This window comes from Ctenopharyngodon idella, chromosome 23 (assembly GCF_019924925.1).
Source record: "Ctenopharyngodon idella isolate HZGC_01 chromosome 23, HZGC01, whole genome shotgun sequence".
Classification (NCBI taxonomy): Eukaryota; Metazoa; Chordata; class Actinopteri; order Cypriniformes; family Xenocyprididae; genus Ctenopharyngodon; species Ctenopharyngodon idella.
The window spans coordinates 24,127,449-24,152,622 of NC_067242.1; the positions used below are offsets into that span (position 1 = coordinate 24,127,449).

At 39.3% G+C, this 25,174-nt stretch overlaps 1 protein-coding gene across 1 annotated transcript; it reads left to right on the forward strand.

Annotated features, from left to right (window-relative positions):
- Positions 1-243: 243 nt before the first annotated feature.
- On the forward strand, positions 244-11,456 carry eef1e1 (eukaryotic translation elongation factor 1 epsilon 1). Its single transcript, XM_051883016.1, has 4 exons — positions 244-397; positions 1,327-1,524; positions 7,696-7,791; positions 10,050-11,456. The coding sequence occupies exons 1-4, from the start codon at positions 284-286 to the stop codon at positions 10,191-10,193; spliced, it is 552 nt and encodes a 183-aa protein (XP_051738976.1). The 5' UTR covers positions 244-283; the 3' UTR covers positions 10,194-11,456.
- Positions 11,457-25,174: the final 13,718 nt, after the last annotated feature.

A 25,174-nucleotide genomic window follows, 5' to 3' on the forward strand; every position in this document is an offset into this window, starting at 1 on the left:
ATTTTTGGTTTGACTGTATATATATATATATATGTGTGTGTGTGTGTGTGTGTGTTAAATAATAGAATAGTGAACTTTATAATTGTTATCATTATTAATAATAAATAATTATATTGTTTGTTTGTTTTTGCTTGATGAAAACATTTAAGATGGTCGTAAACTTACCAGGGTTTTTTTTATTTATTTGCCACATAAAGCTATAGAATCAGCACATGGTCTCAGCTGTCCGTCATGACGTCAGAGAGGCGGAACTAGATGATCTCCACCAATCAGCGAGCGTTTTATGTGTCAGAATGGTTTCCGGTGTATCAAGATGGCGCTTCGGGAGCTGAGCTCGCTCGAGAGATTTCTAGGATTAAAAAAGCCAAATAAATACAGCACGCAAGGAGGCAAAAAGGTGAACCAAGTGGTGAATGTGATATACTTGGAGTTAAGAGCTTGTATTATATTTAAAGATGCGTTTGTGTGTGGTAATATACCATGAATTAGAGATCGTATGAATGAATGACTGGTGTAAATCAAATGAATTATATTTACTACACGTAAGATTTCAGTATAGTTTTCATTTTCTTTTTTCATGTTTAGCCGCATTTTGACCTTGATTTCATAAATTCATAAGTTATGGTGAACATTGTTTTGATTTAACAAGTAAAATTATTCACGTGTGTTACTGGTAACGTTAGTACCCCCACTGACAGATCTGTGTTAGAGCGTGACACCTGGAGCACCAAAGACAGACAACATGTACAAAATATTACTTCAAGTATTTCGGATAACATATTAGAGAGCCGTAAAAATACCTTGGATGGTTTACAAATTTACATAAAACCCCCCCAAAAAATAAAATCACACTAGGCTACAAAAAGACCGCATGGCCATTTTTATGTCATATAATATAATGTGTGATTTAACAGGTTGAAACATGGGATTGAGAAGTGTAAGTGTGGTCTGTCAACACTGTACATCTTCATATGAAATTAATTTAGCAAATTCAGAAAAGTTTAAGTGATAAATGACCCTCTTCATGAGCCTCAAAACCATGCACAAACATCAGTATTAGTTCATGAGCATGAATTTTATAAAACACTGCAAAACCTTTTATTAAGTTAACTTCTTGACAGTTGATGGTAACACCTAAATTGAAAAAGGTTACTTTAAAAAGTTTTATTAAGTATTACAATCCATAATAGGTTTTTTTTCTCCCTGTGTCCACACCTTGAGAACTGCTTTGACAAACAGCAGTGATTTGATGAATGGACCCACCCCTGTTGATTGCTTTCATCTTGTAAGTAGATTTTTAACATTTATATATTTGTCCAATTGTAGGTCCCTGTTCTCCAAAACAACAATGGACCGGCATTGATTGGTCTGGTCACTATTGCATCCCATCTGGTCCATGAGGCCAAGAGACCTGAGCTGCTAGGAGACAGCGCTGAACAGAGAGCCATTGTCCAGCAATGGCTCGAACAACGAGTAACACGACTAGACAACTGTTCTAAAGAAGAAGTAAAAGTTATATTGAAGGTAAGATGATAATGAATAAGTGGTTTCTGTATTTTTTTTTTTTTTTTTTTAAATGGCCTGGTACACGTTTTTTGCAATATCAAATGCAGTAACAAATGAAACAACCAACATGATTAAAATAGAAATCTGAGCATACCTGATGAAATATTAAAACTTATATGTATATGAAAAATTTATATAATGTAATATTACTTAATAAATACTTAATGTATATAAATGTGTGGTAGAAAAGCTTCTTTGAAAAAACATGTTTGATTTCGGTATTAAAGGGATAGTTCACCCAGAAATGAAAATTTGATGTTTATCTGCTTACCCCCACGGCATCTAAGATGTAGGTGACTTTGTTTCTTCAGTAGAACACAAATGATGATTTTTAACTCCAACCGTTGCAGTCTGTCAGTCGTATAATGCATGTCAATGGGAACACAATCTATAAGAGTCAAAAAAACATGCACAGACAAATCCAAATTAAACCCTGCGGCTTGTGACGACACTGATGTCCTAAGGCACAAAACGATCAGTTTGTGCGAGAAACCGAACAGTATTTATATCATTTTTTACCTCTAATACACCACTATGTCCAACTGCCTTGCGCACAGCATCCGGTGCGTGAGGTGTATACGCGCTCTGGCGTGGTTTAAAGGATTAGCCCACTTTCAAATAAAATTTTCCTGATAATGTACTCACCCCCATGTCATCCAAGATTTTCATGTCTTTCTTTCTTCGGTCGAAAAGAAATTAAGGTTTTTGATGAAAACATTCCAGGATTATTCTCCTTATAGTGGACTTCAGTGGTCTCACCAAATGGTTGAATGTCAAAATTACAGTTTCAGTGCAGCTTCAAAGGGCTTTAAATGATACCAGACGAGGAATAAGGGTCTTATCTAGCAAAACGATCGGTCATTTTCTAAAAAAAATACAAATGTATATGCTTTATAAACACAAATGATCGCCTTACACGTGCTTCCGCTTTCCTGTATTCTTCAAAAAGCTTACGCTGTATGTCCTACCCTTCCCTATTCTACTTACGGAAAAAACTGAATAGGGATGTCTGATCTGAGCCGATCCGAGTCATTGAATATTAAGTGCAATACCGAGGCCCGATCGGATTCTTGTATTTTCTTAGTGCTTGGTGCACACTTCAAGAACATTAAAGTTATTAACCCTAAAAAGATTTTTGCATCCTGGGGGATACAAACATTTGAGAGGCTGTAAATGTGTACATCTCATTTCTTCGTTTCTTGTTGAATTTGTTGTGAATATTTAGATCTGGTGACTTTGTTCATACATTCTTTGATTTGCTCACAGGGAGCATTTAAGAAAAAAAAACATGACCACCTGTAGGAAATCTACTCACCTTCAGGCAAAAGTTAACATATTTACAGTATTTGGAGGGAACTTACATGTTTAAAAAGCTGTTGTTAAGCGTTAGCTCATTACGTTTCATCACCTAACTGCACGACACCGTAATGACAGCTGATGTAAAATAAAAGATCTGGCTTAGGATAGCCGATACTGATCAGTTTAAAAAAAAAAAAAAAAAAAATTCTTATCGGCCCACATCCAGGCCCTCGGGACATCCCTTGTGAGAAATGAGGTCTTATTGCAAGTTGTCTTTTCCTTGTAATTTTTTAGCTGCTCTATTGATTCTTATAAAAACTGTCCATCCTGCATAGATTGCCATTATTATACATTCACCCATGTCTATACCAGTCCATTTATGAAGACTCACATCTAAGGATGCTTTCACACTGGCAGTTTAGTTCGAAACTGGGCACTGTTCGTATGAAAAATTGGTAATGTGAAAACTGTCATGCGGACCCGAGAGTGCACCGGGGTACAGAACCCGAGGTTACCTGTATGGGTTGGTCTGAGTTCAGTTGCACTGGAACTGTGGCGTGATTTGCGTGAATGTGAAAGCAACTCTGACTAAGGTGTTTACTTGTTTACAAAGCTACCTGTGCATGTGTGTTAGCTGATGTCATTAAACAACATTAGTTCAACAAAACACATGTAATGGATGACAGTGGTGATGATTTACCACTACGAGTGAGAGTGAGCATGTAGTGTAATCATGCGGAATGAATGCAATCAGAGCGGCAAATCAATGGCTTGTAATTTTGAGCTTGTCTGCTCAAAAGTGTCCATTTGCAAGCAGCAGAAAGCCACCTTCATTAAAAGCACATACAGTAAACCCAAGTGTCGTTTACTCTGCTGTGCATAATATCACCAAATGAATAAAAAACACAATATATTGACCTACATCCCATTTTCTGTCATCTGCTGTGCACGTTTGTGATGACGTAAGATGAATGCAAATGCACAAAGGTTTGATAGAATCAAGTTGAGTGTGAAACCAGACCAACTCTGCAGGGGCCACCGGGAACACTTGGACTCGGACCGCAGCAAACTTGCCCAGTGTAAAAGCCCCCTAAAACATACAAAAAATATTAAAGGGAAATCCCTCTCATTGAGCCTGAACTGTGTGACCAAAAAAAATGCCACTCCAAACTCAGCATCTATGTGGTCACAATGGTTTCTCGATAATAACACTGGAGTTTTGAATCAGAAACATCCACACTGCAGTCTGTCGGATGGGCTTTAATTGACACGCTGAGGGTAGCAGGGGTCACACGCTGTTTGGCGATCAGTTCAGAAGGGATTAAAGGTATAAAACGTCTGTCTGTGGACAGTGAGAGGCAGTCTCGTTAACACAGGCACTCAGCGGGATGGACGCCTCTCGGCGGTAGCTGTCAGTGTGTGGTGCAGTGCTGTCCGAGCATGGGTCTGGAGCAGAGCACTGCTGATCGCTGGTTAATAGTGGCAGTTTAAACAGTAATGAAGGGCTGATGTAATGCCCATGGCACGCCACTGTCTGACCAACTCACAGCACTCTATAAGGCAGGATCACAACATTTAAAGCAGGAGCAACAGAAGTCCTGCAGCCTACAGGAATAGACACCAGAGTACCAACAAGACTCAAGGGAGAGTTTACAATGACCAGTATAAAGCTCATCCTTGATAGGTGAATTTGAAGACAAGAACAGTTGAATCGACTGTAAGAGAGAGCTTTGTTTGTGTAAGGTCGGTGACATTAGAGCCATGGTCTTCTAAACTCAGCAAAAAAAGGAAACATTCCTATTTCGGTATGTTGTATTTTAAAGATAATTATGTAAAATTCAAATAACCTCTGCATATCTTTATTGTAAAGGGTTTAAACAATGTTTTTCTTGCTTGTTCAATGAACCAAAAACAATTACTGCACATACACCTGTGGAACAGTCCTTAAGACACTAACAGTTTGACGGGCGGTAGACAATTTCACAGTTCCAGTAACTTAGAACATTAAAGACACCTTTCTACTGACTCTGAAAAACATCAGGAGAAAGATGCCCAGGGTCCCTGATCACCTGCGTGAACATGCCATAGACCTGCTGCAGGAGGCATGATGACTGCAGATGTGGCCAGAGCAACAAACTGCAATGTCCGTAATGTAAGAGACCTAAGACTGCTACAGGGAGACGGGAAGGACAGCTGATCGTGCTTGCAGTGTCAAACCAGGTGTAACCATATATCCCCCCAGACATGTTTGAGAACTTGCGAGTGCCTTGATGGAAAAGGGGAGTAACATCTTACAACAAGAACTGGCAAATTTGTTGCAGTTCACGAGGATGCATACGTGCAAACTAGTCACTTTTTGGCGAAATTTGCCATTTTGAATCAAAATATGTGAATATGTATGTCATTTATGTGAATCGTGTAGATCTGAAGATTTTTTTTTTTCTCAGGGGGAGGGGGGGTCGGGGTGAAATTGCAAACACAATAAATCTCGCAAGAATCGAAAATGGACTAATTTCCCATAGACTGGAGTGAGACCATAGACGTCTCTCAGTTAAAGCAGAGCGCTTGTGAACCGATCATCTCTTCCACTTTACTAGTTACAACACAAAATAAACATGAATGAACATCAACATCATGTCACATGTAATTGATCAATCAGTGTTTCAACTGCGGAAAGGCGTCAATAAAACAGCTTGTAAATGTCACATTTACTGTCACATTTACCTCAGAAAAGCCGTTCATTGTCCAAAACTCATTAGTCAGCTACATAAATGAACTTAAAGCAGAGCATTTTGTAAATATAAGTACTATAGGCTATTGTATATTCATTATATTTGTACTTAACACATGCGTCAATATTCAATGTATAAATACGTTTTTCTGACAGCCACCATTTAAATGTTTAGGCCTATATAAAAAAACAAACAAAAAAAACAAGTAGAAACATAATTATGTCATTCAAAATTTATTGTAATGTATTATAAAAAGTTCCTTATGTGTAATTTATATGTAAATAGCTTACAAATCAATTAATATTATAATGATGTACCAACTGTGGTACCCTGTATAGTTTACAGCATTAGTTGAGAGATGATTTTTTTTTTTTTTTTTTTTGGCCATGTACCTGATAGGCCCCAAATTAATCAGTATTGAATCGAAGGTAAGCAAGCTTCTGAATCAAACTCGAATCCAATTGTGAAATTTGTCAATGCCTAGCCCTAGTGTCTATATATATATATATATATTTTTATTTATTTTTATTTATTTTTTATTTGCCATACTCAATCTGAACCATATATAGTTATAATATAATCATATCACTTTGTACAATTGTGTGCAGAACTGTGTTCAATGTTAAGCTTCATTTCAGAGAGAATTTATAAACCCCTAGGCCAACGTCTCATAACTCAACACAGTCCAGCGTAACACAGATGTGTCTGTAGGCTGTCCATCCACTCTTCCTTGAACAGCAACTGTGAGTTTGATGTAAAACTTTCCAAAGCTTGGATACTACAGAGGGGGTGGTGTGTGTGTAGGTCTCAGGGGACAGGAGCATCTTCAGCACTTGTGCACAATACAGCACAGCGTCTTGAGGGCTAATGGAGGCAGTGAGCAGTGTTCAGATGAGCCACTCTTTTACACACACTCAGACAAGCACACACACTTGTCTGCATGAACTCCATCAATCAGAAACCCTTAAAACTACAATATATATTACAATTCATTTTACCTTCACTGAAGTGTTTGAATGCCTCTAGCCTTTAGATGGTCATTTTCCATTCTCAAGAGGCCTTTTTAATGCAGATTGATCCAGCTTTAAAACTAGATCGGATGAGCCACTTTTAAAGCCACCTATAAAGCAACAAGCCACAAACAGGCTGTGCAGTGATTACAGTGATTTTTACCACAGAAATTGGTGTTCTTAAGCACAACATACAGTGGACCTTTACTTAAAGGGTTAGTTCACCCAATTATGAAATTTCACCCTCATGTCATTCCAAACCTGTAAGACCTTCGTTCATCTTCAGAACACAAATTAAGATTTAATTAATCATTTTTGATGAAATCTGAGAGCTTTCTGATGTTCTGTCAGAACGCCAGCTCCGTATTGGCCGACGCTGTACATATAAGGAGCTGTACAATGACGCAGGAGCTGGCCAATAATAGCTGCATCTTGTTTTGGAGGCTGTCTTTACTACCTTTTTAGGCTTTGAAATGGGTTATGACGTTGCTGTCTATAGAGAGGTCAGAAAGCTCTCGGATTTCATCAAAAATATCTTAATTTGTAATAAGATGAACGAGGGTTTTGTGGGTTTGGAACGATATGAGGGTGAGTAATTAATGACAGAAATTTCATTTTTGGGTCTATCCCTTTAATGAGCGGACAACAGAAAGATGCCACATAGCAGTGAAAGAAACACTGGTATGCGGTTTAAATATGCAGTTAACTAACGTCTCCTCAACAGGTGAATCTGATTAAACCACATATTGATGCAAATAAACCAATGGTGATTAGATTTTAAATTCTTGCAAATCCTAATTAAAAAGTTTAGTTTGCACTTATTTTATTCTCAATCTGGAGCCCTGTTAAACTGCCAGAAGCTGTGTTCTCTTAAGTTGCAGTAAATGGAGCAGCGGTGTTCTAATATTAACAGTGCTTTTATAATGTATAATGTGCTTTGTTCAAAAGCAATCTTTCAGTCTTGCAATGTTAAATGCATCTCAAGTTTTATTCCTGTTCTTATTTTTGACGGTCAGAAGCGCTGTTAACCCTCCATTTTTGGCAGCACAGCAAGCCCAGAGTAACCTCCTTTTATATTTCCCTTGCAGGAACTTAACCAATACCTGGAGGACAAAGTTTACCTGGCTGGGAACGTCTTCACCCTGGCAGACATCCTCATGTATTACGGCATTCACCACATTGTTGTAAGTCCCTCAGCGGTGAACTTCAGTCGTTTGAGAGAAGTGATGCAGAGTTCCCAATTAAAGCAGTAAGATGCTTCAAGCACAGGAGAAACCTGACACAGCAAAAAGATGAGACACATAGTGATGTCATTTCCCAGGACAGCAGCCAAGGAAGTTTAAGGAGCCTGAAGGATCCCATTGAGACAGGAAGAGAGGGATGAAATGAGAATTAAAGCAAAAGAGAATAGAATATCACATCTCTACATGTCAGTGCTTGTAATTGACTGACTAAATGACTGACAGAGAGTTGTCATTACCCAGAAGGCATTAGTATGTCACTCAGTTTAAACCCCCTGGAGATAAAGTCAGTTAGACATAGTGTCTAAAAAATGTATTCACCCCTTTGTAGATTTCATGCTTTACTGTTGTAAAGCATTGAACCACAAAGGAACTTGTTTGGCATTTGTCATGTCAAAGTGAATACAAATGCCTGCAAAATTTACCCTTTCACTACTCACAACTGATCTCAGTTTAACTATTTACATGAGTTGTAGAAATCAATGGTAACACTTTACATTAGTTAATATATTAACTAACATGAACTAACCATGAGCAATACATTTGTTACTGTATTTACTAATCTTCGTTAATGTTAGTTAATGAAAATACAGTTGTTCAGTGTTTGTTCTTGTTAGTTCACAGTGCATTAACTAATGTTAACAAGATTTTAATAATGTATTAGTAAATGTTGAAATTAACATTAACAAAGATTAATAAATGCTGTATAAGTGCAGTTCATTATTAGTTCATGTTAATGTCGTTAACTAATGTTAACTAATGAACCTTATTGTAAAGTGTTACCAAATCAATTGCCTATACCAGTCACTAGCCGCGTTTCCATTACATATTTGCACAAAACTTTTGCGATATTTTCTAAATGTCAATAAAAAAACTATTGCGAAATGACAGCGTTTCCATTAACCGATGTTATGCGACTAAAACTCTCGCGATGAGTCATTTTCTAAAAGATACTTCTTTCTGAGAGCTTTATTTAGAGCATAATATTTGCAACGGCTTCTGAAAGCCCTTCTCCCTCATATGCTTCCCTGGGTGCTTTTCAGTACTCCAATGGATGCTTCCTCATTTCTTTGTTCCTCCATCCTCCAGCCTGTGACCTGGAAACCGATCAAAGAAAATCTCAAAGGCCATTTTAATTCTATAAAGGAGGAGGTGAGGAATGAGGAGTGAGGAAGTTTCCCGAGGAGCTATGAGCAAGGATGCACAGGTGTACAGACATCTAATACTATTAGTTTCTATTATGTTAATTATTAATTGTTAATAGATTAATACTATTAGTATTAGATGTCAAACTTCAATAACATAAGATCCCTCAAGGCTCGAGCGCAGCTGATGACGCTTTGAAGTGACGCTCGAAGGATCAAGAATATTCCAATATACAAATAAGATTTCCTTCGATTACCCCGTCCTCATTTTCTTTTCTTGCATCCTCCCATTGCATCTATGGGGTGAAGCTGAGGCGTGAGGAAGGAGATGCATAAATAAGAAAAGAAAAGCACCCCCTGTCTCGTCTTCTGTACAAACATACCACGCTATCTTTAAAGAATGATGATGTGACTGTACGTCAGGTGACCTGTAAATGTGAAAAAACTGTTTCCATTGCAATTTTGCGAAATATTCCTTTTTCGAATGGCCTAAAAAGCCGCCTCATGTGAGCGTAAAAACTTTTTTGTGATATTTGGGAGTTTTTTTTGCCAAATTCACGTGTTTTCATTGAGCGTAATTTCAATTCGCAATTACAATTTGCGCAATTTAAAGGGTAATGGAAACGCAGCTACTGTGACAAATAAGAATATCCAAGAAAACAGGAAAAGCCTAAAAGCACACACCACATGACTGATTGGCATAATTTTTCCCCCCCAAATATGTTAAAGAAGGCTTCATTGCTTTTTTTTCTAAGAAGAAGTAATAATAAACAATTATGCTTAATTATGAAAGTCTGTCATATAATTGACACAAAGTGTGCTGTATTAAATAGAGTGAATACTTGTTTTGTTTTTTTGGTAAATCTTATAGTTCTGTAAAATGCTGTATGTAATATAGTATATATAATATTGTAATTATTTTAGATAAACGCTGTAAAACAACAGCCTATTGGGATGAATATTTTTTGCAGGCACTGTACTTGTCTCTGTAGTGTTATACACATAAGTTTTACCTTTAATGTTCACCATCTCATATTTGTCCTCACTTTTTCTTAGGTGGAATTGGCTGTACAGGAGAAAGAGCGTTATCTGAATGTCACCAGATGGTTTGATCATATCCAGCACTATCCAGGCATACGGCACCATTTGCCTCCTGTGGTGGTTCTGAGGAACAGAGTTTACCCGATTGGTCACCACTGAAAGTTTTGATAACTACTTGTGGGATGTCAAATAAGTCCGACCTTAAGGTCGCCATATCAAAGCTCAGCTAACACACAGAGCTGCCCCTTTGTGTTTTACTCCACAATCCCAACGTTAACCCAAACAGTCAGGACAAGTAAAGCAGGTCTTTTTTGTTTGTTTTGTGTGAGCTGGTTTATGGCCACTAGTAATGTTATTTTATATGTGAGTTTAGTATGAGTGTAGTTAAATTTATGTGGATTGGAGTAACTCAGCATGATCGATGAGAATAGTGGCTGTGGTTAAAATTAAACTTTCTTTTGCTAATGGAACAGAATTTAATACTAATAATAACATTAATATTTAAAATAAATAATTTTACTAATTGCTTTTTCAGATAAGGTTGTCATTAATTTGATGATAAGATAATATTGAAAGAAATTTCCAACTTGTCCCTCATGCTTCTTTTTGAACCCACACAAATCTTTCCTTGTTTGGCATTTTCTTCTGCTGTTCGTCTCTTTCTTCTAGTGTCAGCGCTGGTGTGGGCAGTAGTCTGGGGTTTGACAGGATGTCATGTTGTTGCTCTGGGGCAGCGGGCAGACTACCAGCTGTAGCCACACAGACAGCACTGGTGAATTCAGATTTTCATGCGCTTTTCACTCCATCCACAACCAGTGTGTCATTTTCCCCAAAATCCCCCTCTGCGCTGTTCATAGCTGTGAGTTTCTTTAGACATTTCAAGTGTTCAGCTGCTTAATCTGTGTTCACTTCTGTTACATAAATCACTGGCTGCATCAGGTTTTTAATGTTCAAAATGAGTGCCACTGTGGAGCATTGTTATAGAAGATCTGTGCTTGTGCTTTCAAGGCACAAAAATTACAGCATTTTGAAAAATGGTTTAGGACAAAAATGCTTGGGACTTGTTCCTGAGAACATAGCAGCTTTATAGATAATAAACCAATGACTCAAAACATCTTTTGGAAAACCACGTGCTTCATACAACATACAACATTTGGCCAATCTGGTTTGGAGCTGCTCTGTCCGTAGCCTTTATGGTGGAAAATCCTCTTCTTATGAAAGGGAGATGTGTTTTTGCACGTTTTCTTATCTGCTGTGCATATGCTGACAAAAAAAAAAAAAAATCTCTCTGTTCTTTTTATTATACTTCCTTTCCTGTAAGCCGCCTTTATGAAACGTCTGCTGTTCTCAAGCTCAAGTTTGTGTTCTTTAATGTCAACAGAATGTTGTCATGTGCCAATAAATGAAAAAGGAAAAACAGAACTATCAGTGTCCTTTTTTATGAGTCCTCCTTCTGGATGTATGACACATCCCATTTTTTTGCAGAATTCGAAGAATTTCCATCTGACATTCAGTGTGTCCATAGAAGAACCGCAGCGGAACAATGCAATGTGTGTTTGTAGAAGTGCAAACTGAAGAAGCGACAGAAATCTTGCAGTCATCAGAACAGGCCTTGTGACCAGATAATGGAGATATCCACAGTGGAGTCTCTGTCTGCCTGTTTATTTCTGTCTCCAGATTTAATTGGGCGGCTAATCTAAAAGAGGCTTCCCTCATCAAGATGAAATTTATCGCCTCTTTCACATCTACAAAAGATGACCAAACCACATGTAGCAGATGTTCCTGAATGGAGGTCTTTAAAGAGAACTGAAGTTTTCCACATTTTTCAAACATCAGTTCAGGTGTCAAGAGGTCATTATAGCTTTAGCTTTAAGTTGAAGTCACAAAGATCCACAGCAGGAGGTATAGGACAGTCCAATTAATTTGGACCTTTGTCCTCTATGCAAAGTTAGAAGGAATCCACTCTTCACAGGCTGATTTCTTTTATTTCAGTTGCGCATCTGCTCTTTCATTGAATTCTGGCAATTAATTTGCCTTGAAGTCGAACTTCAAGAGGTTTGGGGCGTTAGCTTTCACATGGTGGTTTGTCTCACAGCATGCCACAAGATCAACAAACCACCTATTGCTTCCCCAAAAGGCTCCAGGGACTTTGAGAAGAGTAAAGAGTAGCAACCCTAGGTGCACTAGGACACTGCTTAAGCCTTTATTTTGATGCTGTAGGATCTTGGAAGAGTGAAAGAGACATTAAGTAGCACATCAGGACAACTGTGTAGTACTTCTGGAAAGTTGAGTGCTGTAACAAGAATTTATGATGCCCTCATGATGCGATTATAATGTGATTTTGGCAATATTGTGATTTAACTTTACCTCATGTAAGCACAATACTTCGATCAAACGAATGTGATTAAGTCCTTAATCGTAGTAACCATAATCGTATTAAACTAGGTGGTGTACGCCGATTTTAATCGCAATAAATAGGCATGTAAACACCTTAATCGCATTATTACCGCTCTGACCAAAGTGCACGTGTGCTCGGACATACACAGATGTCGTGTGTTGTTCACACAACTTCATGAATGAACTCTGTGACATTATTCTGAAGTTTTCTCTTCACCAAATCACTAAACTCTGTCAACACAACTCGCTGCGCAGTCTCTGCTCCGTATCTTCATCCAGCCGGTGCGAAGAACGCGACGCAGCATAGGCAAACCCGCCATTGTGAAGTTCATCACGGCGCAAATAATATCCAGTACGTCCATAAAAATATCTTTTGAATCTGATATGAGTAGATTAAAACAATGGCCGGTAACATGCATACAGTATGCTTATCTGAGTGTGGAATAACCATACTTCATTAGCGAATAATCAGAGTCATGAAAATTGTATGTAAACTGGAGCAAAGAGTTCTGTTCGTGTCATGTATACATCTTACTGGGATTAAGACCTTACTCTGATTATGAGAAATAATCGCATTATTGGTGCGCATGTAAACGTAGTCATTGACACAACTACAGACCACAATGGATAGATGGATACACATTGACTTTGCCAGGCGGTGCTCGCATTTTGTTTGCATCATGTCCCCTGAAGTGCCTGAAGTTTTCACCAACTGTTCATTATGTCTTGTTAACAAGATAAAGAGCTGCATGCCAAGCGAGATGTGAAGCTGGGAAAACAGAAGACCCTGATTGATTCAATGAAACTATCAGCTCTGCGTGGGGCGCATTAGCGCAGAGTAAGTGGTTGTGACAGCTCCCGTGTTATCTGCACCCAACAGGAAGTGACAGTTCTACCATGCACCCATAAAGCAGGCATCTGATTGTCTACTGCAATTACATGACTAAAGCAAAACAGGAAGAGGAAAAAGTTATGCGGTGGTAACGCATCTTCACACAATTAATAGCTTTACTTTAGAATGACGAGAAGCAAATTTAGGTGGAAATGCTCCACTTGAGGCGATGTAATTGTCAAAAACATTTGTGAGTCTGCGAATTAATATGTCTCAGAGGCAAAAGTGTTTTACATATGCAGCTATGCATATTATCATGAAATGTGGTATTCTGAGCTAAACACTAGCATCAAAGGCCTGTCACTCTTACTTAGAGATGGAAATGCGAAATGGCTCAGGAAAGAGAGCAGCGTCTTTTATCTTGAGCTTTGCCTTTGTGTTACTCTCTTACCTATGTTCTGCAATAAGATGGAAGTATCGCAGGTGTGGGTCAATGTGCATGTGAGTCTTTGAGATGCTCCTTGCTCACTTCATCAATCACAGAAGGCTTCTGATTTAAAAGGTGCTAAAGTACATGTGTGTGACCCCAGGCACCGTGATGGCACCTTAAAACTGACACGGATGACAGACTTTTCCAGAAATAGACTCTCTGCTGCACAGAACCCTGTCCCAGCTGCATGAAACACACTCCTGAGAGGGATATGTGGGCCTTGTGCACCATGTGTGCATTGAGACTCTCATTTAAGGGGTTATGGATTTGGCTTGAGGGTACCAGAGGTTTAGGGGGAGGGGGGAGGGGTGGTTAAAGACATAAAATTGTCCTCCTGGATCTCGAGAGATTAGGGCCCAAGCATAGAAGGTGCATAGGCATTCATTATATCTGTAGGAGTCTGTATTATTGTTATTTAGTAGGGGAGACAATAACAGTCCCTAGAACTGTATAATAACACATTCTGTGAGATCAGGCATGAGCCTTGAGGAGAGACTAGCATGGCAAATTTGGGATCTCTCTTTTTATGCCCTTCTAGGCATAAGGCAGTGGTTCCCAGCCCTGGTCCTGGAGTTGTCTACTCCCAGCACTGCACAGTTTAGATGTCTCTTTAAAGAAACACACCTGATTCAACTCATCAGCTCGCTAGTAAAGACTCCAAGACCTCAGATGCGTGTGTCAGATAAGAGAGATATCAAAAATGTCCAGTGTTGGGTGTACTCCAGGACCAAGGTTGGAAACCACTGCTCTAAGGCACTAAGGTCCTTAATACAGTATCGCATGCTCATGAGCACAGGGGAGAAGGAAAAAAATTGTCCAGGGCCTTTTTAGCATTTTAGCAACAACCCAGGTAACACATGAACAAATTTGACAGCAATAATGGCATACAAGGCTATATATCTATATATTTTTATATAAACTTGATCACTGTCATTTTGACCAAGCCTTGAGATTTTCTGTGCAAATTAGGAACAGCGCCACCTTCTGGTAAAGAATATATATATATAATACTCAGAATACAATGATCCCCGTTTTTCCAACGGTCTGCCTTTGTGAATCAGATTTGCTCATAACCTTTGAATCTATGGGTATACCTCTTATTCTGCTGTTTTTTTTTTTGTTGTTGTTGTTGTTGTTTTTTGATTGTACACATTGTATTTTAAATTATAATGTATGTTGCTTCCGTGCATAATTGTTGCTTGGAATTGTTTTTGTTACCAAAATATTTCCTCTGTTTCACATAGGGCACGTTTGCTGTGGTCCGAGCCTAAGCGCGATTGTTCCCGGCACCCCTGTAGCGTTGGTCTGGTTTCACACTCAACTTGATTCTATCAAATCCTGGTGCATTTGCATTCATCTTACGTCATCATGAACGTGCACACCACATGTTAGAAACCAGGACGCGGGTCAGTATATTGTGTTTTTTTATTTGGTGATGTGGATCAGAGTGAATGACACACGGGTTTACTGTATGTGCTTTTCATAAAGGCAGCAAACTGACTCTTTTGAGCAGACAGCAGATTGCGAGCCATGGATTTGCTACTCTGATTGCACTCACTCCGCACGATTACACTGCATGTTTGCTCTCACTCTTATTATCACCACTTTCATTCCTTGCATGTGTTGTGTTGAACTAATGATGACGTCATCGGCTAAAATGCATGCGCAGGTTACTTTACTTCCTGAACAAGTGCAGACCTGAGTTCAAGTTGCTTTCAAATTCACATGAATCATGCTACAGTTCCATTGCAACCGAGCTCAGCCCACCTCCTACAGTTAGTCTCAGGTTCGGTACCACAGTGTGCTCCCGGGTCCACATGACAGATCTCACATTACCAATTTTTCATGCTAACCTTGCCCGTTTCTAACTAAACTGCCAGTGTGAAAGCACCCTTAGAGTCTATCTGGTATGGAGGAAAGTTGTAAAATTTTATACACTGATTGGGAGGGGTCTGAACATTTTCCCAAGTAGTATGGAAGTCTACCAGTCAAACCCTCAAGCATCACCATCAGCTCAAAATTAATCTGCAGTCACACTAATCTTTGAGCATGCAGAATTTCTACTCAGACAAGAGCAGTGAGTGATTTTCTCTTTGTCTTTTTAGTTGTTTGATTAACACTTTGCTGTCACTAAGACCTAATGCACAGATTATTGACGCATATTGATGCATATCCGATTTTCAACAGGATTTTACCACAGTGGTTGGCCCCGAGCAGTATCTGGTTCTTCCTTTCAGCCTAACCTTGTCAACCTGCAACTTTACAAAGTGCGTGGATGTAGCTCTTGCTCTGCTGTGACTCCAGGGCATTCTGTACTCAAATATATCGACGATTAGTTGATTCTAGCTCAATCTGAGCAAATGGCGGTACGGCATTGAGATGATGTCCTCGCTCACATAAGGTGCTTGGGGATAAGACTGAGCTCCAAGAAGACTGTGCTTTCTCCAGTACAGAGAACCACTTTTCTAGGGGTAGTATGGGACTCGACTACCATGCAGGCACAACTCTCTCCTGCTCATAGCAGGTCCTTTTAGCCATAGGCAGGATCGAACTAGGCCAAGCTGTCACCTTGAAACAGTTTCAAAGACTGTTGAGACTCATGGCAGCTGTGCCCAATGTGATACCTTTTTGCATTCTGTACATGAGACCATGACAGTGGTGGCTCAAGACCAAGGGGTTTACAATCCTCCTGTGGGCTCAGGGCAAGCTGCTCTCCCTGAGAGCAGTGTATATCCCTGGGCATCTGAATCAGGGAGCAGACTGCTTGTCGAGGCAGGGGCTGAGGCCTGGGGAATGGAGACTCCACCCCAAGGTGGTGGAGTTAATTTGGAGGAGGTTCGGCCAGGTGGAAGTGGACCTGTTTGCTTCTCAAGAAACATCACACTGTCTGCTCTGCTTCTCCTTCATGCATCCAGCCGCTGGGGTTGGATGCCATGGTACAAACATGGTCAAGGCTGTGCCTGTACGCATTTCCCCCAATCACTCTGCTCCCTGGAGTTATAGAGAGAGTTTGCCAGGATGGCATCAGTCTACTCCTAGTGGCCCTATTCTGGCTGGGCCGAGTATGGTTCTTGGACCTGATGTCTCTCCTTGACAGCTTCCTTGGGAGATTCCTGTCAGAAGGGACCTTCTGTCTCAAACAGGGGTACTATCCTCCACCGCTGCCCGGAACTGTGGAAACTGTGGGTTTGGCCCCTAAGGGCAACCAGCTCCTGAACTCTCAACTGAGGTTGTTGAGATCATCCTTAACTCTAGAACGCCCTCCATGAGGAAACTGTATCCCTTAAAGTGGAGAGTTTTTACTTCATGGTGCAGAGATTGCCAGTTGGTCCCAGATAATTGCCCAGCTGATTCAGTGCTGGAGTTTCTCCAGGACCGATTCTCTGCAGGTTGAAGGTGTACATGGCGGCCATTGCAGTTTACCACACACCTTTGGGTGGTGAGTCATTGTGGAGAAACCTGTTGGTGTCTCATTTCCTACGTGGTGATTTGAGGGTGAGGCCATTGTGTTGGAAAGCATGGATATGGCGAACTTCGAGCCTATTGAGTCTTTTGCAGAAAATTTTCTGACTCTAAAAACAGCTTTCCTGCTGGCTATTACGTCTCTTAAGAGAGTAGGAGATCTTCAGGCTCTGTCGGTTTCCCCTTTATGTTTAGAATTTGCCCCCGGCATGGTGAAGGCTTTCCTCCACCCTAGACCGGGTTACGTGCTGAAGGTTCCCACCAATGTGGCACAACCTATAATCTTGCAGGTCTTTTGCCCACCTCCCTTTCAGATGTCGGACCAGGAAAAGTTAAACTTTCTGTGTCCAGTCAGAGCCTGCCCTGTGGCATAAATCAGATCAACTGTTAGTCTGCTTCTGGTCACCCAGAAAAGATTCTCCAGCAACTAAACAGAGAAAAAGCAAGTGGATAGTTGAGGCTGTCTGTCTTGCCAATGAGGCATGCAGACAACCTTGACCTATGGCTGTCAAAGCACATTTAACTAAGAGTATGGCAGCATTCAAAAGCCTTATTTTTAGGAGTTTCCCTGCAGGAAGTATGTGATGCGGTGGGCTGGTTTTCCCCACACACATTTGTGAGGTTTTATAACCTAAACTTGGTCTCCACACGGGGGTGCTTATGTCCTAGATTTGTGTTTGCCATGATTCACACTAGGACAGGCACTACTCAGTATGGTGTAGGGGGTATAATTGTTCCTATAGCGTCAACATCTGATGCAGTGTGAAGTTCCCCCAAAAGGGAACGTCTCGGTTACGACTGTAACCCTGGTTCCCTGAGAAGGCAATGAGATGCTGCATCACCCTGCCATACTTCCTACATGGCTGTAATGGACTTGCTTTGGCCAATCAGAAGCTGATATTGTTTGGTCAAGGTGTGCTTTATAGCTTCCTGTTCATGATGTCACATGCTATGGGATGACGTCCCACCATGCCATTGGACTGATTTCACACATGCTTCAAGACGCAATCACAGAGAGGCATTCCCATAGTGTCAACATCTGACGCAGTGTCTCATTCCCTTCTTTGGGAACCAGGATTACAGTCGTAACTGAGATGGTTCCTGTCTCTTACATTCGTATACAGTTTAATGGAAGGCAATGGAACGAAAATATATGCTTATACTCTACTGTGTTTTGGTCCTTTTGTACAGAGACACACATGACATGTTGAAGAAAAAACAAAAAACAAAAGACAAGATATAACTTAAGAATTTGTTATGAATTCATCCCTCATTGTAGTTAAATCATGGCCCCAATTTAACTAAATTAAAATGAGGGAACAAATTAGTACAACGTGGCTACGATTTAAATAAAACAAGGGAATGAATTAATAAAACATGGCCACAAATAAGTTGTGGGAATTCATTCATAATTATTGGCCATGATATCTATTTTTTCTAATCTTAAGCTGATCAAATCTAATACATTTTCATGTGTTGGGTCTGCACAAGTGCCAACCTGTTGCCTTCTTGCCAGGTATTTTGCATCATTTCTACCAATGCAACTGAACAAATCAAAGAGGATGACCTGATATCAGAGCTCAATTTACAGTCAAAAAAAAAAAAAAAACTGTTGAAACTGCACCTTTCTTCCGCTATCTTCACAAACAAGTGGGTATCTGATCTCCTCCATACACCACCTCCTCTGGTTGCCCCCTTTGCCCCACAGGTCTTGCCAGGGAACTTTAGCAAGACCTCCTGTGTTAATGTCTTCTGATAGGATGTCTCGGGGCTGCTGTGAGAAGTGATACTAAAAGTAATTCCAACTGAAATGGCACGACAAAGTGAATACTTTTTATGAGCTCTTCGGAGCTCCAGAGGCATAAGGCTGATAGACTGGAGTCCAGCCTGCAGTTGTTTATCTGGGTTCATGTGTCAGGGGCAGTGCATTGCCCTCAGCTACCCTCCTAATGGCCACTGGTCAAAAAACACTCAAATAACATCTCATTAGCATATCTTCTGTTCGAATCTGCATATTTGTCACACCGGTTGTGAATTTTTAATTTGTGCTTCATTATAATGCAGGTTTTAATTAATCCTGACTAATTTATTTAAACCTGGAGTGAAATTAAGTTTTTCTCAAAGCTATGATTTATTTTTTTCTTGTCATATTTCTGTAATTAACACAGAAATGCAGAAATCATGTAGATTTGGCAAAATAAAGTAAATAAAACAACAAATATAAACAAATAAACATGAGTTGAAATTATTAATGTGGTGAAACTTACCTAACCAGCACTTTACCTCCATGTTACATAATATGAATCATGTTTCTAATGTGTCTGTTATCAAGCAGATAACTACTTATAAGTACTGCAATTAATACAACTTTAACGTGTACACAAGGCTTCATTTATTTCACTTACAAATATTTAATTATTAATTACACATAAAAATATTTAATTAACATAATCTGGCATTTTAAATCTCTTGTATATAAAGATACAAATGTCGACACATATTATTAAATATTTTTATTAAAATATTTATTATATTATAAAATATTTTATTATATTGTTAAATATTTTTAAATATGAAATGATTTATTAATATAAATAAGTATTCACTCATCTAGAATGAAAAAGGGATTATTTTCTATATTATTGACATACCAATGTAGTGCTAGGCCAATAGAGTGTTTTTATTTGAAATGTTCATTTAATTTCAGCAAATTGTTGATACTGACTTTAGATCAGTGATACAGAGATATGGGTCATATGTAAGTCTACAGAACAGAGAATCATCTGCCTAGAACATCTTCCCATCTCTGTTTAAGGTGCTTTCTTTGGACATACAGCAGCCACATCAGCGGCTGGCAGTCAGACGGCCGTCTCTAATGGATTAACCTTGACAGGACATGCTTATGAACCAGAAATGTACCTTTTACTCCTGCATGACTGTGTCCCTGCTGCACGGCCTTCACTGTTGACTGGCTACGTGCATGTCTGCGGGCATGATGCTGCGGCCCAGACACTGACTGCTCTCTCAACATACATATGCCAAACACACGCTCTGACCAATCAACATGGTCTTCAATAGCATGACTAGCTCAAGACCAGACTAGGTTATCAGTGCCTTAGAACTCTGTGAGTAAATGCACCTTATATAGTATATTTATTTGCAGCTCTCTTATGTATTAGTTCACTTTAAAATGAAAATTGCCCCAAAATGTACTCACCCTCAAGCCATCCTAGGTGTATTTGACTTTCTTCTTTCTGATGAACACAATCGGAGTTATATTAATAAACATCCTGACACATCTAAGCTTTATAATGGCAGTGAACGGGACCAACAAGCATGAAGCTCAAGAAAGTGCATCCATCCATCCATCCATCAAAAACGTACTCCACAATTTTTGGAGCAATTTAGCGAGAACATACAGTGCATAGCTTTTTGTTATAATAGTGTACCAATACATAAAAACTTTTTTAAAGTTACAGAGTAAATAAATATCAGTCATATTTAATTTTTTTTTTTTTTTTTTTTTTTTTCAAAGGTGCATCTGTTTTAGTTTGGGCTTCCTTGTTTCAAGACAAGTAAAACTAAAACTATCGCAAGTTTTTTTTTTTTTTTTTTTTTTTTTTTTTACTGGGGGAATACTGGGGAAATATACTCTTGTTCCATGTAGTTACAGGGTAAGTGGTACTTGTTACCCTCTTGCTCTATGAAGTTACAGGGTAAGTGTGACATTGCTGGCTGTAAATTAAAGTGGTGCTTGTTTCCTTCTTTTTCCATGTACTTACAGGGTAAGTACAATAAAAATATATACACAATCTGATATCACTGACTCTGAAACTTTATTTGAAAAACAACTTAATTCGAAACAGATTTATATGAATAAGAAACAGACTTCTTATTCATTTATTCATTTTTTAAACCAACTTTTCATTTCAAATACTAAAATACAGGACACCTAGAAGTGTTGTCATAATTTACTCATCTTTTTGCTTCCGAAAAACTGTGACCAGCACGCGCATTAAAGTCGAGTTCACGTTTGACGTAAACCTGTTGTGAAGCGCAAAGTGAAAGTGTGACGTAAGCACGCTGTGAAACTCGAAATCTCTGTTCTCCTGTCTTGTTTGTTTCTCATTGTTATTATCTGTTATTGTTTGTATCCATGCAACTTTTGAGAGGAAGGAGAGAGAAACTTTAGAGAGGAAGGAGAGTTCCACCTCATCAAGGAGCTGCGTGATTATCCCGAGCGTTTCAAAGTTTACTTCAGGATGTCAGTGCTTCAGTTTGATGCTTTGCTAGCGATACTGGCACACTCTATCTTTATATTCTGTCTCTTTCTGCACTTTGTTTGTCATACAGTGCTACTGCTTTGTGCTGTAGACGACGTGGATCAACTTGTCAGATGGCACTGGGGACTTTGGCGTTCACGTACGGTGTCAAAACGTCTCTCAAAATGAGTGGCACGGATGCGAAAAATGCAGAAAATCCAACCTGATCCGAATTTTTTTATGACGGACGAAAGTTTCGGAGGCAGTGTGTAAATGTGATTGACACAACGTGAGGTCGTTTTTATTTTTTAACGTGCAAACATTTTGGATGCGAATTTCGGACTCAAAGGCCTTTAGTCTACAATTTAAAAAGTTTCAAATATTGGTATTTTTCTTACAAACACATCGTTTCACTTCAAAAGACATTGGCCACATTCACACAGCAGCAGAATGCAGTTGTCAGACCTATATTTGAGTCCTTAATACGGTTACGTTCACACACAGTACGGTTATTTACGAGAGTGACAACCGCATTCTATAACCGAACTCACACCCATACATTTTCAGGACTCACAACCGCATTCTCGGAATATTCGCGCTGTTTGAATGGAACCGTACTGGACAACTAGTTGTCTGTCACGTCATGCAGTGCGAAAGAGCCGCTCTTCTAAGGTGTTTTGTATGTGGTTTCACTTTCGGTAACTTACAGCGACAGAGATATGAGCTGTGCTTCATCTTAACATGTTAGATCCAATCACTGTTCTCCACCATAGCGGCTCCCGTCAGTTTCCTTTCCAAATTCAAAATTCCAGCTAGCATGCTGCTGTTGGTTAATCAAGTTTTGATGGATGGACTCGCGGTTCAGTTAATCTCTTGTCATGTCAAAAGTGATAAGACTTTTCAGTTTTACGGACGTCGCCATCTTTAATATTTCTTTGGTCACTGTCGTTATGGTTACTAGTAAGAGAATACGGGCTTGACTCTTGTTGCACTTTCATACAGACAGTGTTCGAGACACTACTGTAAGTTGCTGTGTGAATGGAACATTTCGAGACTCACACCTGTAAGTAAATGCGGTTGTCAATCCCCAAAACATACAGTGTGAACGTGGCCATTGATTCATCCACTGGGGCCATTGATTCATCCACTATTTACTCATCTTTTACCCTCATGTCATCCGAGATGTATACAACTTTCTTTGTTCAGATGAAGACAAACAAAGGTTTTTAGAAAAAGAAATAATCTCTGTTAATGCAAGCTCATGGGTTCCTAAAAGTTGGAACATCAAACACTACATAGAGCAATAACAATCCATACAGTATGGATTGTTATTGCTCTATGTAGTGTTTGATGTTCCAACTTTTAGGAACCCATGAGCTTGCATTAACAGAGATTATTTCTTTTTCTAAAAACCTTTGTTTGTCTTCATCTGAACAAAGAAAGTTGTATACATCTCGGATGACATGAGGGTAAAAGATGAGTAAATAGTGAGGACTTTAGTATTTGAAATGAAATGTTGATTTAAAAAAAAAAAAAAAAAGTTTTAAATGAATAAGAAGTGTTGTAAATCTGGTTTGAAATAAGTTGTTTTTCAAATAAAGGTTCCTGAGTTAGTGATTTCAGATTGTGTATGTGTTTTTATTGTACTTACCCTGTAACTTAATGGGACAAGAGAGTAGCAAGCACCACTTTAATTTACAGCCCGCAGATGTCACACTTACACTGTAACTTCATAGAACAAGAGGGTAACAAGCACCACTTACCCTGTAACTACATGGATCAAGAGTATATTTCCCCAGTATTTAAAAAAAAAAAGTTGCAATAGTTTTACTTGCCTTGAAACACGCATTCACGCATTCTATAACTGAACTCACACCCATAAATTTTCAGGACTCACAGCCGCATTCTAAGAATATTTGTGCTGTGTGAACGGAACCGCACTGGACAACTTGTTGCCTGTCACATCATACAGTGCAAGAGAGCCCCTATATGCTAAGGGGTTTCATGTGTGGTTTTACTTTCGGTAACTTACAGCGAGGGAGAGATGAGCTGTGTGTCATCTGAAGGTTTTAGATCCATCCAGTCATTGTTCTCTACCCGAGCTGCTCCCATCAGTTTTGTATTCCATGCGCGACTCAAACGCTGTGTCAAGCGCGGTAGCGCGAGGCGCTACAAAGGATGTGAGACGCGAGTCAACGGTTATAGGTGTCCGGCTAGAGCATGTTTACATTGAAGCAGCTGTCGGTTAATGAAGATTTGATGGATGAACTCGCAGCTCAGCTGGAGTCTGTTCTGTGAAAAGTGATAAGACTTTTCAGTTTTATGGACGTCGCCATCTTTGAAATGACTTTGGTCACTGTCGCTATGGTTACTAGTAATAAAATAAGGGCTTGACTCTCATTGCATGTTCATACAGACAGTATTCGAGACACTGCTGTAAGGCCCTGTGTCCACCAAAGCGTTTTTTCCAGCGGCTAGCGTACTTTTCCAATTGTTTTCAAGGGGAGCGCAACGAAGAGCGTATGTCCACCAAAGCATTTTTAGCCAGCTGAAAACGCTAGGTGCTTTGCTGAAAACGCCTATCTGTGAGCATTTGAGAGCGCTTCAGCAGCGCAGTGGTTTTTTCAGTTGAGACGCTTTGTTGCTATAATATGGAATATCCGCAGCACTGTTACTTATAACTGATTTTGCAGGTAATTTGTTTCAGACTAAAATGTTGACACAATGTAGAGTACTTGCTAGTTGTGTATGTTCGGAGACCAGCAATATTAATTTCTCATCCATTTTGTTCCATTCTCTGCTTGTTGATGTTGTTGTACAGCAAGAATGTTGTGACAGTTGGTCTGTGTTGTATTTGTCCCGCCCCTCCTTCACTCTGATTGGACGGCTGGCTAAAAAGTGACAGTGATGAGCGCAGCGTTTTATTCTTCAACTCGAGGTGACTGGTAAAAAATGCAGAGCTCTCAGCGATTGAGCGTGAAAAAGACGCTCAGCGCCTCGTTACGCTCCTGGCATTTAAAAAACGCGGCGCTCCCATTGAAAACAATTGGAAAAGTATGCCAGCCGCTGGAAAAAAACGCTTTGATAGACATGGGGCCTTAAAGTATAAATAATTTGTTAATTTTCTTGGTTGTTACCCCTTTACATATTGATCCCTTATACCTACACGTACGTACTTTATAGGTACACTATTATTACTGAAAGGTACGTTGTAAATTCGCTTTACTTACGCAATACTTTCCGGGCTGTAATCTAAAGCGTTACCCACTATTTTGCTGAAAAATTAGTACTGCTCATGTCATTCACGTCTAAATGCTGCTAAAGCTTTTCTCAGAACTAACTTGACTTTTAATCATCTGGTTTTGTGATTCTCAAATTCACACAGGTGTCCCAGCAGAGAAACAATTAACGTTTCTCAACCTATCACAATAGTTTTTGACTTCATATTTAACAATAGATCTATTCATTTATTTATTTCAAATCTGCACTATTTGTAAAGTGTGCTTTATGGTATGACGTTACATTGTGTTATAATATACCTTTCTGTAAGCAGCTTTAAAATGTCTATCATGAAAAACACTAGGCCTATACAAATGAAATATGACTTGATTGTGCTGCTTGCTGTTACTGTGTGTTGCTATATAATGCAGTGATTGTCCAAATGCTTCTTGGGGCTACTGTATGTTTCTCTTTTCTT